At 49.9% G+C, this 17,511-nt stretch overlaps 1 protein-coding gene across 1 annotated transcript in view; it reads left to right on the top strand.

Annotated features, from left to right (window-relative positions):
* The first annotated feature begins 8,752 nt into the window (after nt 1–8,752).
* LOC119397065 (spidroin-1) overlaps nt 8,753–17,511 on the top strand; it is a 55,431-nt gene continuing 46,672 nt past the window's right edge. Inside the window, exon 1 of the mRNA XM_049417316.1 lies at nt 8,753–8,872. Within this exon, the coding sequence (XP_049273273.1) occupies nt 8,861–8,872 (12 nt within the window). The 5' untranslated portion in view covers nt 8,753–8,860. The remainder of the gene's footprint in view (nt 8,873–17,511) is intronic.

The raw sequence follows: 17,511 nt of genomic DNA, 5'->3' as shown, positions 1-17,511 counted from the left end.
GGTCATCCCCCCGTCCACTTTATGGGGTATATATGTACATTAAACGTGGGAGTGTCAGCCAGCGCCGCCAGTAGCCATGATGGCGAGTGTGGAACGCTCTTTTTTTCTGCCTGTTGGCGCCACGTAGCACGTGAACTTATTGCGAGCTGGCAGATGACCAATAATCCCTCGCATACTACCTGAAAGCATCAAGTCTGCCAGAACGAGGCCCTCGCTATGAATGAAGGAAAGAAGTGTTAATTTTAAGGGCTCGTTTTTATTTGTTATACGCAATATTAATGAGCCCTAACAGACAATAATGCCAAGGAAAGTATAGGGGATGTTATTAGTAGTAAATATAAGGGAAATGTGAAGAAAGAAAAGTGGACGAAAAGATAACGTGCCGCGGGCAGGGGCCGAACCTGCGACCTTCGAATAACGCGTCCGATGACCTACCAACTGACCTACCTCGGCGGTCATCCCCCATCCACTTTATAGGGTGTATATGTACATTTAAACGTGGGAGCGTCAGTCAGCGCCGCCAGTAGCCATGACGGCGAGTGTGGAACACTCTTTTTCTGCCTGTTGGCGCTACGTAGCACGTGAACTTATTACGAGCTGGCAGCTGACCAATAATCCCTCGCATACTACCTGAAAGCATCAAGGCATCATGGCGCAGTGTCACAGGACGCAAAAAGAACAGACTACGCGATCCCGCGAATACGCTGGGCACTCACACATGCCGACGCACAATACGACGTGCACGCCTACCGCAATATCCCGAGAGATAGCCTGACTAAAATTGTGATAAAATCGGTGAATATGTGAGGTAGGCTGACTTTCGGCGTGCACTAAGATGTGTGTAGCAGCCAAAGATGAACAAGCGTTTATTAGCGCTGAATTCATTCTTCGCGGAAACCGTCAAGCAAACGGTCACTGTCAAACAAAAGGCCTCCTCACGCTCGATGTTCGACGACCACGATGATGACTGCTTCTTGGGAACCATAAGTGCCGACGACTTCTCTGAACGACAGCAAGCCGACCCGGAACTCAGGGGCCTTGTGGAATACCTCAAGGGCAGGACCGCCGTTGTTCCGAAAGTATTCAGGCGGGGATTGGCGTCATTTCTGTTGAAAAACGACGTCCTCGCAAAGAAGAACTTCTCTCCGGCCCGGGCCAACTATCTTATCGTTGTACCTTCGGCACTGCGACCAGAAGTTCTGCAGGCCCTGCACGACGACCCGACGGCTGGCCACCTCGGCTTTTCCCGCACGCTCGCGAGGATACAGGATACGTCGCCCACTATGTTAGGACTTGCCGAGATTGCCAGCGACGGAAGACTAGGCCAGCGGGACTTCTGCAGCCAATCGAATCGCCTCACCGGCCGTTCCAGCAAATCGGGATGGACCTACTGGGGCCGTTCCCGACGTCGACTTCCGGCAACAAGTGGATCGTCGTAGCAACTGACTACCTCACCCGCTAAGCCGAGACAAAGGCCTTGCCCAAAGGCAGTGCCGCCGAGGTAGCCAAGTTCTTCGTGGAGAACATCGTCTTGCGTCATGGCGCCCCAGAGTTCCTCACCACAGACAGAGGTACCGCCTTTACTGCGGACCTAACTCAGGCGATCTTCAAATACAGCGAGACGAGCCACCGCCGCACCACCGCCTACCACCCACAGACCAATGGCCTCACCGAGCGACTAAATAAGACCATCGGCGACATGCTGGCCATGTACGTCGACGTTGAGCACAAGACGTGGAACGCCGTCCTTCCGTACGTGACCTTCGCTTACAACACGGCCGTCCAAGAAACGACGCAGATGACGCTGTACAAGTTGGTCTACGGAAGAAGCCCGGCGATGACGCTCGACGCCATGCTACCCAACGTCACCGACGAAGAAAATCTAGGCGCCGCCGCTTACTTACAGCTCGCCGAAGAAGCACGACAGCTCACCCGCCTACGGATCAAGAACCAGCAGACGACTGACAGCCGCCGCTACAACCTTCGACGACGCCACATGGAATACCAACCCGGTGACCGTGTATGGGTATGGACGCCAATACGCCGACGGGGACTTAGTGAGAAGCTTCTTCGAGGATACTTCGGACCGTACCGAGTACTTGGACGCCTCGGCGCACTCGACTACGAGGTTGTCCCTGACGGCATTACGAACTCTCAGCGGCGCCATGCATGACCTGAAGTTTTCCATGTAGTGCGCCTCAAACAATATTCCGCGCGTTAGCGAATCCGAGGACTGTCATTTTGCTTTTTAATTGTACTTTCTTGCTTGTGGTTATTGTTTATTGTACTTTGTTGCTTTATTCTTGTTATTTATTGTTGCATGCATTGGCTTGTTCTGTTTTAAGCATCGTGACGATGCTTTTTCAGAGGGGGGCATTGCCACGGGCGTTTGTTATTATCATTTTTGCTGTATTCAGTTTTTGCCCTCAAAGACTGTCAGCAACGCTCCGCGCAAACCGCGCCTCATTGTTCGAGAAGCTTCACGATTATTGTAGATCGTTTTGTTAAGATTGCGCGCAAGACGCGAAGACTCGAGCTTATTCTAGAACTTGCGCGACAACCAGCGATAACGCTGGAATATTCGTCGGTACATGTATAAATACCGACGCGCTTCACCGCTTGTCAGTTGATCGACGGTCGACGCTCTGTTCGCCGCTGTCAGTGTTTTGCTGTAGTTTCACTTTCAGTTTCCCGGCCACAAGTTCGGCCAAATAAACAGTTTCATCTCTGACGTGCTGACTGCTGCCTTCGTCGACGTCACGACCACGTGACAATATAGTGCAGCGGACCGCCGAATCAAGCCGCTCCTGATCCATCGAGGGATTAAGGGGCTTTAATCGAGGGCAGTCGGTATAGCGCACCTCTTGAAAGGAACGATGCTTTTGTCAGAGGTGTGTTATCTATTGGTGTTATCGAAGAACTAGAACGTCGTTTCAAAAACACGGGTGAGTCATCTTTCGGGGGTGGGGTACCTCTCGGGATTTTACGGTAAAACCTCATGGCCTTGGGCATTCTCAACACATTCAGCGAAATCGCCGAAGCTCAAAATGTAGCTCAACTAGCCAGACTATCATCCACAGAGGCAGGCAGACAACTTTCAGCTCACCTGAGCCTCCCCTCCCCTTTTTCCAACCAACGAGAACGCCACACTCGATCAGGGACCGCATTCCAGTACCTCCACTCCTACGTAACATGCATCCGGACAACAACCTGGATCGTCGTAAAGCACGCGCCGCCGCGCCACTAAAGACCGCAGCCGCTATGCCCGACTCGGTCGCCTTTGTAGACGCCGCAAAATACCCCAGTTGTAAGCACTATGTAGCAGGTGTAACTTCGCTACAAGGAGAACTCCTCACAGCACTTACGCTCCGACTCTTGGACCCTGACCACGCAGAACAGGCAGGAATCGCATTAGCAATGGCGAACACAACCCGCACTACAATTTACACCGATTACCGAACCGTGGCCCAGGCCTTCCGTGTGGGTTCGGTCTGTAAAGAAGCAGCCAGTGTGCTCTGGCGTGCCGCGTGGACTGACACCAAGTACTTAATTTGGTTCCCAGGCCATATGGGCTCCGACGCCCACCCCCTCGTCCCAAACGCCAACGAGCTTGCCCAGTCCCAGGCGCGAGACCTTACTCGCCGCGTCAGGAGAGGGGGCGGCCCACGGCCCAAGGGCCAGAAATGGCTCCGGAACCAACTCCAGACCTATAATGAAATCTGTCAGCGCTATCGTCTCGAACGGCTAAAGTTTCCTTACCTCACCCTCGACTAAAACGACCACAAGCACAATCCTTCCGTCTCCTACAGACAGGAGCATATCCCTCACTGGCAGTTTATGCAAGATTCATAAGCGAACTCAGGCCAGGATGCGACCGATGCGGTATACCGCATTGTAACTTACCATACATGCTGTGGCAATGCCCCGAGTTGCGCGCGGACGACGGGTCTCCAACCACAGAAGAGGACTGGTCACACTCCTCACAAGCCCCCACGAGGACGACCAACTTCGGGCCGTCCATAGGGCTCACGACCTGGCCGTCGAGTTTCAACTCGCGGTGCCGTCATGGGCGCGGCCCGCAGACGAGGCCCCGTAGGGGGCCATCGCCTCCACAGGACCAAATAAAGTTATTTAGATAGATAGATACTGCCGAGCGCGGTCCTCTTTGGAGCTGAACTCAGTGTGTGCGCCGAACATCATTTAGGACAATCGTGCACAAAAGTTGCAGGCGCAGCTGCAAAAAGACATCAATCATAAAGCGACGTGCTACTAGCGACAGAGTAGTGTCATTCTCAAGCACGACATGCAAAATCAATGCAACTACAAACTATAATGAAATTATGTGCGCCTACGGTAGTAACAAAGCAATCGTGAACGACTTCGTTTCGGCACATACCAGTGCAAATGTTATCGTGCGCATAGGCGTGCGCACGGGGGGAGGGGGGTGGCAAGGGGAGCGGCCGCACCCCCTAGTCACCTACGAGGGGGGGGGCAAGATATGTCCCATACATTGACCCCCCTAGTCGCCTAAGAGGGGGGGGGGCGGTGCGCAAAATCTGCCTCGTACATTGACTTAGTAGGGGGGGGGGGCGCTGCGATGAACCATGCCCCCCCCCCCCCTGATGGGGAACCCTGCGCACGCCTATGATCGTGCGGTATGATTATGAGCGAGCACTGCAGACAACCCGCGCCCTGAATCGAGACCTAATCCACTGCACTCACGACCGAGATAGCATCACGCCGCCCTGCTGCTGCCTGGCCGTGGGACACAAAGGATTATGCCAGAGCGGCCTCATTTCAATGAACGTTCTTCCTCCAAGCGGACCGTCATTTCATTATATTCTTCGCACCGAGGTAACCGACTTCACAAGAGACTCGAGGTTAAGCTCCTCCAAAAGTTCAACAGCGTTTTTCTTCACTTTTGCAGGGCAACTCCCCTGAAGTTCTTGTCCAGAGCAAGCAATACACATTCATGTTTGGAAATGTATCACTTGTAGACGCAGCGTAGAGAGAATTGATAGAGGTGTACCATATTTGAAAATTGGCTATGAAAAATGTGTAAGCGCTCCTTGTGTGTTTTTGTCCAAGGAATAGTGTGATTTTTATCAACAGTGGTGATTTGCATCGATAAAACTAGCGCAGTGGTTTATTATTAGGGTGCCTTTACGCATGTTCCGTACGGACTTCGGAGTGTACGCGACTGCTCCACATCTGAGTTTCGTTTTGTTCCTTTTTGTGTGTTCTGTCACGCGAGTGTTCGTTAGCCACGTGAAGGGGTCTCCTGCTTGTTTATGGGCTGTTGAGATCGGCGAGCCTCTCTTCGCCGCGGGGCGCCGGGGCACACCAAGTTTCCTCGAATGCGTGGAACTGGGTCCTCGCCGGCTGCCCGGACCATCCGGCTTCGTGGAACCATTTGTGTGCTTGCGTGTGTGTGCGTGTGTATGCGTGTTTGTGTCAACGTGCTCGTTTGTGTGCTCGGACCTGTGGCCTGGAAAACGAGAGCGAAAAGCGCGGGAAGGACGAGACAGACGGAGAAGAGCGAGCAACGAGGATAGTCTGCGAAGTGCGAGCGATTTGAACGGTTGTGCGTTTGAGCGGTGCGATTAGAGCGGTTGTGCGTTGTTAGCGGTGCGATTTGAGCGGATATGCGTATGAGACTTTTAGATGCGAAGTATCTCTTGCTCAGGGGTATGCAACGCGGCGTGGTAATCCGCACGCGGCGTAGTAGTCCGCACTCATACTACGCATGCGCGACTCTCCTTCCCTCTCTCCAACAGCTGCGCGTTACTCTCTCCACTTCTCTACCAGCACCTGCTTGCGCTTCTCCTGCGTTCTCGCTTCTGCTCTCACGGCGCATACGCTACTCTCCTCCTCTAGTCTCCTCTCCTTCAAGTGTTAGAGGGCTGCGCGTTCAGTTCAGCGCTTGCCTTGGTTGGCTCCTCTGAAATGCGGGCTCGACATGCCGAAATTCTCTCCTGCGCAGCGCCGCGATGAGGGCCAGCGCATGCGCGTCCCCTCCCCCTCTCTCTCCTCTCCTACGCTGCCTCTCTCTCGCACGCCTGTCGACCGCGTTCCCCGCACGCCCTGTGAGAATTAACGGCCAAGCTAGAGGGAAGACATGACGCGCGTAGTGTTCCTCTTCGCGTTCCACGACGCGAGGTCGGTAGCATGCCCAGCGAACGCCAACGGAACGCGATCGTGCAAGTGCTCCGGCTTCGCATCGCCTCATGGTCCCCTTTAGCGGGAGATGGTCTAATTTTTTTGTTGTGAATTTTGCATTGTAAATAAGTTTTTGATAATTAAATGTAGACTTCATTTTCCATTTTCAGCCGTGCGTCGTGCGTTGCGTTTTCTATTGTATCTTATTTTACGACACGGCCATCCTTGACGTTAACAGGAGGAGGCGTTTTTTCTATATTAAATGCCAGTTGTTAGTAGCCACCTCTGTGTCTCTGCTTCTCCCTCTCAGTTGTTCCTCTTTGTACGTTTTAGTGGCTTTCTTCGAGTGTAACCATGTACCAACTTGCTCAACAAGCAACTCCCTTGAACCCGTTCGGCGGGAGCCGAACTCGCGCCCTGAAGGTGAGCAGCGGGACGCCTTGCTTGCTGAGGTACGCCACGGTGGGTGATATTGTTTCTGACACAATTGAAAATACACACATATATCTGCTCGCAAAATCTACTTGCCGTACTCCAGAGAGCTTTCGGCCTTTTTTGTAATCTCGCAAATGGCTATCAAAATTCCTGGTTGTACCCTGGGGAAGTGATTGTTGTTTAGGAAAAGAAACCATAACCGACGTCGTTGGGTTTATTATGTCGCGCGCACAACGAGGCCTCGAGCCGCTTCTCCATGATAAACTTAACAAAAAATATTGGCGTATCCGGATGCCGAAGGGAACGCCCACGCAGCGGCATTCGGATCGTTCGGAAGCGATTGAGTTCAGGGTGCGGTGTGGAAGGGCCTTGACCAGCGGCGTCGGCAACGAGAAACAATCGCCGTCATTACGAGAAACCGGATTGGCTCCTGCATATTTTGACGCATTGTCCCGATCGAATATGGGCCGTAGTTGCTGCCTTGTAGCCCCGGAGAAAGCGCGCTGTAGATTTGTCCTATCACATTGTCGCAGGCTTCACCCATCAAGCAAAATTTTCTAAATAGCCATTTCTAGAATATTAACAGCGAAGCTGTTTAAGCTATCGGTAACATGTGCTCCGTCGTGCAAAACTCCACAGGAGTTGGGCAAGCCCCACCACCGAGTGCAGAAGGTGCGAGCATTAAAGGGAATCTCTGCAGCCGTGAAATACGTGAAGGAAAGAGAGAGAAATAAAAGGAATAAACACATAAAAAAGATCGAAAGACAAGATATAGACAGCAAGACAGAAAGAAAAATAAAAATAAAGGGAAACAAAGAAGCAGAGAGAGAGAGAGAGAAGAAAGTGAACAAAGATAAGTAGAGATAGAAAGAGGGAGAGAAAGATAGAGAGAAACAGTTACAAAAGCAGATACAAGAAACAGAGACAAAGCAAGAAAGAAAGGAAGACGCTTGGCAACGATGGTGCGCGCAGCTTCCATAATATTTGGATTTCGCGCTAAAACTTGAGCACGTGAGCATGGCGTCACGAGTTTTAAAATGTCAACGCTTATTTTGGCTACATTGGTTAAAGAAAATGTTCTGAAACTTGCTATGTTAAGGCCTTGTGTCCCTTAGAAGGCAATGTAAAAAGAACCTGGAGGACGCTTCAGATTGTGGCCTTCAGGAGCAGAGCGTCATTGGGCCCCATTCGCATAGGCTTCTGATTCGCTAGCCAGGTTTCGTTTCTCGGCGGCACTTGAACCATGCCGTGAGGAAGGGAACGCTTGCATTGTCCACTACACCATAATTATTATTCTGCAAACTATAGCGAAGTGCCCATCCACACCTCCGTAAGGAAATATGCGCAACTGCACGCTTTGTTGCTGATGATAATGGTTAATTATGCCTGAGCGCTTTATAATAGGTGGGCCTTTAAAACCCCCACTCGTTGCGAAATTCACATGGCGTGACACCTTGTTCCAGACTGACGTCATTAGCCGGACGGCTGGTGACTCGACCTTCGGAGAACATTGCAGTGTGCATGAGCTGGATTATTTGTTTAGTCGCGGAGGCAATCGGATGCTGCTTCTGTCATCTGTGTGAATTGTATCCATTATAAGTCACTAATGATGTCATGCTGCGACATCACCGTGTGTCGTCACGAGGATGAAATGTCGCATCATGACGTCACCAATCTGCGAAATTTATGACGTCACATTGACACCATCACATGACGGATGAGCCGCAGTGCGAGAGACACACATTAAATTACCGTGACAACGCAATCGGCTGAGAGCGTCGAGGTGATTCAATGCGTGCCCCTCACACTCCGGCTCGTTGCGCCTTCTCGCGGGAAGTCTGGTCCCCGAAGTTACAAAATAGGCTTTCGCCCTTACGGAGAATGTAACATATGCTGGCAACTATCATCGCGCCGAGCGTCTGGGACTTGCTTAGGATCGTGTCTGTTGCTCTCGAGAGATTGACGTACCCTATGCATTCGGGGCACATTTCGGACAGCATCTTCGATGACATAGTCCGCGCGAGCAAAGCGACCAGCGCCGTACCGAGGTGGACAAGCCCCTTTCTCCCGGAACTGGGTCACTCGGCGCCTTTCACGAGAGCGTGGCGGCTGCTCTCCCCGCGTATATAAGCGGCGATTAGAGGGAAAGATCACACTCTGTCCGCCGCGTAACGACTGTGCTGTGCTTTCGCCTTTCCGTGCTGCTGGGATTACACGTTGTGCAGTTGTGTGCCGCGACGGCTCTGTTGTCTTCGCGACCGACAACATGCGGATAGTGGTACGTAGCTCGCAGTTTCTTCCGGAGGTTTCGGGGATACATCACTGTGAATGCGCAGTGGCTTTCTACGGCGTGGGTATATTCATACGCGATCACTGCAGATAGAGCGAGGGTGACTCACGTAACTGTTGCTTCGATCGACACATTATCGGTTGACCAACGGCGCTTAGACACTCGTTGGTCAAAGCAATACAGTCGAGCCCCTCAATAACGAAATCACCCGGAAACTAATTTTTGTTTGTTCTCTTGAGAATTTTGTTTTCAGGGAAATAGAAAGATACGCACGCCAATTGCTTCGCACAACCAAAATCTATTTAAAGAAGTCGGTGACCTTGCTCTATCGAACTCCTCTGCGATATCCGCCTTTTTCTGCCTTTCGCAGCCTCGGCGATGATCTAGACTTCTCCTGAAGCGTCAAATCCTTACGCTTTTCATAGGAGGTGGCATTTTTCCGAAAGGCCAAACAATAATAATAATATCTGGGGTTTAACGTCCCAAAACCACGATATGATTATAAGAGACGCCGTAGTGGAGGGCTCCGGAAATTTCGACCACCTGGGGTTCTTGAACGTGCACCTAAACCTAAGTACACGGGCCTCAGATATTTTCGCCTCCATCGAAAATGCAGCCGCCGCGGCCGGGATTCGATCCCGCGACCTTGGGGTCCGCAGTCGAGCGCCATAACCACTAGACCACCGTGGCGGGGCGAAACGCCAAACAACACTGCACGTAAGCAAAGCGCAGGAGATCTCGGAGTGCACACTGAGAGACGCGCGGCAGCAAGCAGTTAGGCCATGTTAGGCAGTCTACAGAATGTCTGTCGGCATGACGTCACTTTCGTGGGTGTCGTCACTTGAAACGTCATGTGCCGACGTAGTTGCCAACAGAGGCGTTAGCAAAAAGCTGCTCCCAGAGAAAAAAAGAAGTATTGTTGCTATCATCATCATCCCACCGAATGTAAAGAGCAATGGTCGCACCGATGCTTGTTTGCGGAAACGTATGAGCCCGATTTGCCAAATGAGCGGTACTGCAACTTTTGAACTCGCGGCGGCCACAATTTCGATGGAGGTGAAAATGCTTGAGGCCCGTGTACTTAGATTTAGGTGCACGTTAAAGAACCCCTGGTGGTCGAAATTTTCGGAGCCCTCCGCTACGGCGTCTCTCATAATCATATCTTGGTTTTGGGATGTTAACCCCCAATAATTATTATTATGCAACTTCTGAACCTCTGGGTTGCCAACTAGCTCATGTGTTAAAAAAAAAAATGTTGCGGATCACTACCTGAAACTTTCGTTATTGCGGGAGTGCTCTTTAAAATCTCTTCGCTGTTGAGAGAGGGCGAATGCATTGGCCTCTATGGACGTTCGCCGGGGACGTCAGATTTCTTCGTTGCCCCGAGAATTTCGTTTTTGAGGGCTTTCATTATTGAGCGGTTCACCTGTAAAAGGTAAAACATTTGGGCACGCACTTGGGCAAGCGTGTTTCGGGCGTTTCCTTACATACGAGGCTCCGCAAATTTCTTCTTAGCGAGAGGTTCACGTTGCTTCAATGTTGCTTATGGACGTGGGTGGACCTCTGTTGTTCTTTCCATCTGGAAGTCGCTCGCGTGCCCAGTTCCTTAGCCAATAAACTGTAAGCACTGTCGCATTACCACAAATTGGTGGCTCTCCAAAGAAGAGGGCTCGGTTGTGCACGATGCTTTTTTTTTGTTTTCAACAATTGGGATGGGTATATATCTGAGATACCATGAAGTCTCCGCTGACGCGTTGTCGGCGAGTCCTATTTAACCGGATGCTCCAATTGGCTGCTCCAGAAAACGCTCCTCGTTCTGGGAACACTGCCCAAATAAACAAAGACGGCTACGATATCCCGGCGGCACTCAAGTTTGTGATTTGAGGCCTTGGATCGAAGGACTGCGCTTGCTGCCTGTCGCCCTGCATTACCCGGTTTGGCGGGTTTCAATGACGAAAGAGCGAAAGTAGTTGTGTCGTGCGTGCGAACGTCAAGCCTGTTCGGCGAGCCGCATCAGATTTATTTTTTTGAAAGATATACATAACCTTTCAAGTGGGCCGGCGGTTGAACAAGGCAAGCTTTCGTGCGTGGCAGGCATAAAGTTTGCGCGGCGGGAGATTCCGAGTTGAGACAGCAGTTCTTTTAAGTCGTTTTCTCACGTACTGGAAGTCTGAATACTGTAGCCCTATTTTCATTTTATAGATAAAAACATACATATTAAACACACGCCACTTACGCGTGAAAGGGTCCCTGAAACGATTTTTGCACATTTCGTTTTTGCTAAGACCACTACTGGAGCAAATCACTGGCACCATAATTCAGTCGAAACACCCTTTATTAAGGGAGCTACGTATAATAAATAGCTTCCCTCCTCCTCCACTCTGCCTTTCACCCTCAACTTTTCCTTCGAGCGCTCGGGGCTAAGCTCCGCCTTCAAGAGGCTCTGCGTCAACATGTGACGTGCGAGAACGCTTGCGTGCCGTCGCGTCGTCTACTTCCGGTATATCGAAGCCAGCGCAGTAGCCACCGGTGGGTGAGGCGCTGGGCCACTTGCTCGGCTGATCGTCCGTCTCCTGCGAGCGCCATCCGAGCAGCGTGTGTTTTGTTTCACGGCAGTTCAGACAGTTGCTCAGAATGGACCCCGCCCTCGAAGAGTGGATGCGCCGAATGAGCCGAGAAATGGGCTTCGACCCGTACAGTGACACGCCATTTCGCGATCCGGCGCTTCGTGCTGAGGGTGGCAGCAGTGATCCGCCTGATCCGCCACCACCAGACTCGCCGGGCCGTATTTTATCAACGTCGTCGTACACGAGTTGCACTACTGCGGGGTTTTATTTGAGGTCATTATATACGACACCGCATACCGCACACTTGAACCGGGGATTTCCAGCTGGCCCTACGACGTACACACTTGTGCAGAGGTTTCAAATGCATTGTTTTCAATTCATATGCACCATGTCATTTTTTAATCAGCCTGGAAATCGCAAACCGGCGAGGGGCATTCTGTGTATATATAATTATTGCGAAACTGGCCACATTACATTGAAGAAGCGGAGTCGTTATAGTTACAATTAACAAGATTATGTGGAATTTTGTGAGTTCCCACGTGCGAACCGCGCACTATGCACAAACAGCATACGATCTGGATCGATTGTGAACGTACCTTTCCACCGGGGAGGAACAAAGACGGCAATGAGTTGGCTTTGAGGGGATACCTCTTCAGACCGATGCCGAATCGCTGCATAAACACGGAACTGAGCTCGTAGTCTTCCGGCTTAAAGTGGCGACCGCAAACGCGTATATCCTGCCGTCGATCCGATACAGAAAGTCCGATGCGCTACAGCCATTCGGCGCGCCTGCTGCCTTCCAAAGGCACACAGTGTCGTATTTTCACTTGTCGCCAATCGCTGGACTTGCAGCCGACAACGCAGCAAAGGCAATTCATGATGTCAGACAAAAACGTCGCGATACACACTGGTCGCGCAGCTCACGTCAACATGGAGCGCGTGATATCACATGCAGTCGACGTTCGCTGTGCGCAGGAAGTCCTGATGTCTAGTTGCAAATTGCGATTGTGTTCGCTTTATTAGTGACTGGTTTTTAACCAAAACAAATTATAAGGAGTTTCAAAGATCACGAACAACATTTGCTTGCAGTTATGTCAAAAAATATTGCCTGTGACGTGGATTGTGGATCCAATCAGATCAGCCTCTAAAAGAACTTGTTGTTGGGCCAGTTGGTAGATCATTTCCAAAAAAAACTTAATTAGAGCGCAACCACACGACACATTCACACACACACATCCACACACAAGGCATCAACCACGTACAGCGCCGGTTGATGCCGGGTGTGTGGGTGTGTGAATGTGTCGTGTGGTTGCACTCCAATTAAAGGGACACTAAAGAGAAACAATGAATTGGTTTAGACTGATAAAGTGTGCTCGAAGAACTATTGTGTAGTTTATTTCACCACCATAGGTTTATTATTAGAGGAGAAAACTAAGTTCAAAGTTTCATTTTTAAATTTCGCGCCGAACTTTGTAATTTGTGACGTAAAAGGTTTCAAAGAGCATTTAACGTAATTTCGCGCCACTGGCTCGACTAAATTTCCACAAACTCGTTATGTGAAGTCTCTGGCCCCCTCACAGGACAATGTACCTCGATTTAACCGATTAGGGACTACGTAGGCCCAAGCAGGCGCCGTCAAAAATATGTGACGTCACGGCAAATGGTACGGGAATTCCGAGGTGGCGTCGCCACCTGTATTTTCTTTTTGCGCGTTTTCTCGCTTATTAGGCGTCTTCTCGCAGCAAGCGTGGTGTTTTTGGTATCGTGGAAGACTACTTTACTAATGCGAGAAAAATCGTTTTGCTGTTTAGTGTCCCTTTAAGTTTTAAATGCGAAGCAGTTCTTAGCGAAGCTTTGGCACTTTGAGTGTTTCTATCTGCGTATCTATCTATCTATCTATCTATCTAGCCGTCTACGTCTGGGTGCTCTCATGATCGCCTCCTTAAGTTGATGTAGACCAAAATTAGCATGAGAGGGTAAGAGGACTTGACGAATATGACTGTCGGGTCATGACGTGAATAACGTGAAAATCCTGTCGCGTATGTCGTCAAACCCTTTCCTCCAGACACGTGTGGCACATACCCGTTGACCAAGGGCCGCGGCGTACGGCTATGCGCCACAGGTGATTGAGAGTTTATATCTACCTAGGAACGGCGAGAACTGACATTGGTAACATAAGTGCGAGAACGTTAAGAAAAACTGACATCGGCAGCGTTGACCCGACGAATGGAAAGAACGGAAATTAGAATCCCAACAGGAATCGAGCCCGAGCATTCTGCGTGACAATCAGGTATTCTACCACAGAGCCACGCCAGGTCTATAAACTGGTTTGGAAAACAGCCTATGCAGCCGTAATATCGGTGCAACGTCAATTGTGGTTGTGGTGCTTGCTATCTAATTTTACAAGAAAGCAATAAACACTACATGATATTCCTACGATGTGTACTCCTACGATGCAGGCGTCATATCATATTAACGTCAGTGGTTCCAGTGTTGGCTCCGCTTTTATAGCAGTCTCATAAACATTACATGTGTGTTCCTATGATTCAGCAAGCTATATTGAAGCATTGCTCCACCCCGGAGGAATACATTAACGAAAGTTACGTATGATATTCACATCACCGCACCGCAAAGTGCACTTAGTCCGTCAGAACGACGCACTGTCCTTTTCATTTCTTACGAGGCTGGGTGATGGGGCCTCATGCTAACCGAGGATGATGCCAGACTGATTGACAGCGGCTTTGTAGACTAGGCTACGTAGGCCACATACACCCAGGTAGTCTACGAATACTGCAAGCGCCATCCACTGATGTTTGTCTACGTAGCACTATCCGTGCCTACCAGCCTCGACGCCCTATATCACCAACGCGAAGAGTGACCTCAGGTTCCGACATGTTGCCGGCTCTATCGACAGACAATTCGTCGACGAAATGACCGAGGTGACGACGAATTCAAACAGCTGTACAGGCTCTATCGACAGACACTTTGTGGACGAATAGCTGTCGCCGGCTCTGTCGACAGACAATGTGTCGACGCAATGACCGAGGCACCGACGAATTCCAACAGCTGTTCTGATGTTCTGACGAGGGATCCATGTGTAGTGAAGTATGCGGTACACATACTTCAGTACACATGGACCCCTCTTCACTGCGATCACGACAGGACCCCATGACAACCCATGACCAGCTGCTGTTGCGCACTGAGCACGATGATGATGACCGTGTTCAAGAACTGTCAAGAACTTCTTCCACGCATACACACGGGTTCGTGAAACGTGCGTGTATTCTCCATCCTAAGGCACAAGTATAAGCACTACATATCAGCTTACCGCTTCTGCTGCTGGTAATACCCACGTTGCCGTTGACAGCGTTACCCAACTGTAAACAACTGGTTATATAACAGATATGCGGTTCTTCAACATATATATGTGCCTATAAAATTTATACAAGTCTTTAGCGTGAATTTGTAACGTTTCGTTCAGTAAAAAATTTACTCCACAGTCACATTCCTGCCGCATGCTTCGCATAACATCAACTCCCGTGGTACGTGGAACCTGCCGAATTTTTTGGAAATCAGATCAGCCGCCTGCGTGACGTCGCGCTTCCAATACGACGCGCACTGGAAGTGGGCGGTTTGAAAATGCGTTTGGCTGAGCCGCTGTGATCAGTGGCGATTCGCAGCTTTAAAGCCTTGTAATAAGTTACACAGTTTACGCACAGAGCTTAAATCGGTCTGTAAATTATCCTTAGGACTTGCCCTACCGGCCCAATGTGTTTGTAAAAAATCGTCAAAACCGTTTCAGGGTCTCTTGAATAAGATGCGCATTTAAAAACCGGGTTTGCACGAGTCATGCAAGCGACCTTAAAACGCGGATAACTAAAGTGCGTTTTCTTTCAATTGTCAAGAGGTTTATTGGGCGAGCCGAACAAACGGGTGATGGCTCGAAAAAAGTCACAGTTTCGCCTCAAGGGCGAAGCAATGAATGCGATAGCAAGAAATTGGAATGCCACAGGAAGAACGGCAAGCAGCTAGAAACTTGCTGCGCACTGCTCAAACACAAAGGACGCAGGAACATAACACACACAAGGCGAGTGCGAACTAACTGTCACAGCTCGACACTTGCAGCGCGCTGCTGAGACACAGAAGAGCTCATGAAAATAACACGCAGGTATACATAGGACGAGTTGTCACTTCAACTAACCCCTACTTTGGCCCTTCAAGCTAGCAGATTACTCCTTTCGCAAACGCGGCCGCTGCAGCGAGCATTGTGTCCTTCGTGTGGTCTAAAGCTTCAACGCAAACTTTGCGGAAAGCACAAGATGAACAAAACTCCCCCTCAAGAAATAATCGCGCGAGCACGGTCGACCACACCCTGTATGTCAAAGTACAAGTCGAAGGCGCACATCCGAACTCTGGCGAAACACTAGACAGTTTTAGAATTGGGGACCAAGGAAATTTGCGAGCGGCCAGGAAGACTGCGCACAACGCAAGCCACTCTCGAACTCTTGCGCTCATGTTGTCCCAAGACCCCGCAGCGCCTTCGTTTGGGCGGCAAACAAAACCGCAGAGTTAGCGTGCGACCTCAAGAGAAGAAATATAGACGGCGCTTGGCAGTGGCACGTGACGCCACGGCTCGCGTTCCCTACGAGCGTCGATTGTGGTCACTAAGACACAACGACATTTGGCTCTAGTTGGTACATATTCCTGAGGCTAAAATTACAGCGCAAACGCACTTCTTTGTCCTTCCCACTTCTTTGATTCCATCAAACTAGAGCACGCGCCGGAGTGGAGCGAGCGCCGCAAGCTACAAATGGCTATACTATATCTGGTTTTGCCTGCGCTACTATCATCATCAAGGCGCTCGAAGAACAAGAGGAAAGAGACCTCTTTCGCACGAGCGTGCGCTGAGATGGTTATAATAATAGAGAGCTGAGCTAGTTGGTAAGTATTCATCCTAAAAAGACAGGGCGTGCAAACACGGACACAAGAAAGAAGACAGGACAACACAAACGCCGACTAACAACTGAATGGGTGCACAACGGCGGAAAAGAAAGAAGGCACGAAAACTTATCTGTGCATCCCCATACAATAGGCGAACCTATCAATGCGGCACGCGTGGGGGCCTACGCGAAAGATAACTGTTAAGGCATTTGATTCAATCTTTATGCAAGTTAATCGACGGCTGGCTCACGCATACGTTACCATTATTCTAGATACGCCATGCCTCAATCATCAGACGCGTTTCTTCATTCCTATGTAGGCACACAAGTGCGCATTCATTGAATTTTGGCGTGCATTTACACTCTCGACAATGTAACGAAAGATTAGAAGATGAGCCTCCGGTTAGTGATCTTTTCTGTTCTAATAATCTCTGGTTAATGCAGCGGCCCGTCTGTCCTACGTAGAAGCGGCCGCAGCTGAAAGGAACCATATACACCACACTTGTACGGCAATCAGTGAATTTGTTTGTGTGTTTTACGAAACAAATATCGGTTCGCTTGTTGTCTTTTACTCGCTCATTCTTCCTCTGCACAGCGGCACATATCTCACCTAGCTTATTGGCAGCGGTGAAAACAACATTAACACCGTATCTACTTCCTACTTTCTTTAGCCTGTGAGATATGCAATGAATGTTCGGTATAGCTACGACACGTTTCTTCCTATCGCTTTCTGCAACCATGCTCGGACTTAACATAATTGACTTCTTTAAACGCTCAACGACAGTGGCCACTGCATCACGAGGATAACCTACATCTAAAAGACGCGTAAGCTGTGCGTTAAAGCTATCACTCATTTTGTGCTCACACGACTTCGTGAGGGCAGACTTAAGGCAAGACATGGCGATACCGTTTTTTTACAACCTTCGAGTGCTTCGACGAAAAATTTAACAACGGTTTTGAAGATCTAGGCGCATACTGCCAGCACACGTGGTTCTTTTGAAACGTTAAGGAAATGTCTAGAAATTGTATTCCATTATTCTGAGGATACTCTTTAGTAAAGTTCAGCCCTCCTTCATTTAATTCAAATTTTTTGCTCACCACGTTTTCAAAGTCCTCACCA

The sequence above is a fragment of the Rhipicephalus sanguineus genome, chromosome 6 (genome assembly GCF_013339695.2).
Source record: "Rhipicephalus sanguineus isolate Rsan-2018 chromosome 6, BIME_Rsan_1.4, whole genome shotgun sequence".
Taxonomy (NCBI): domain Eukaryota; kingdom Metazoa; phylum Arthropoda; class Arachnida; order Ixodida; family Ixodidae; genus Rhipicephalus; species Rhipicephalus sanguineus.
This window is presented reverse-complemented; position numbering and strand designations above follow the sequence as displayed.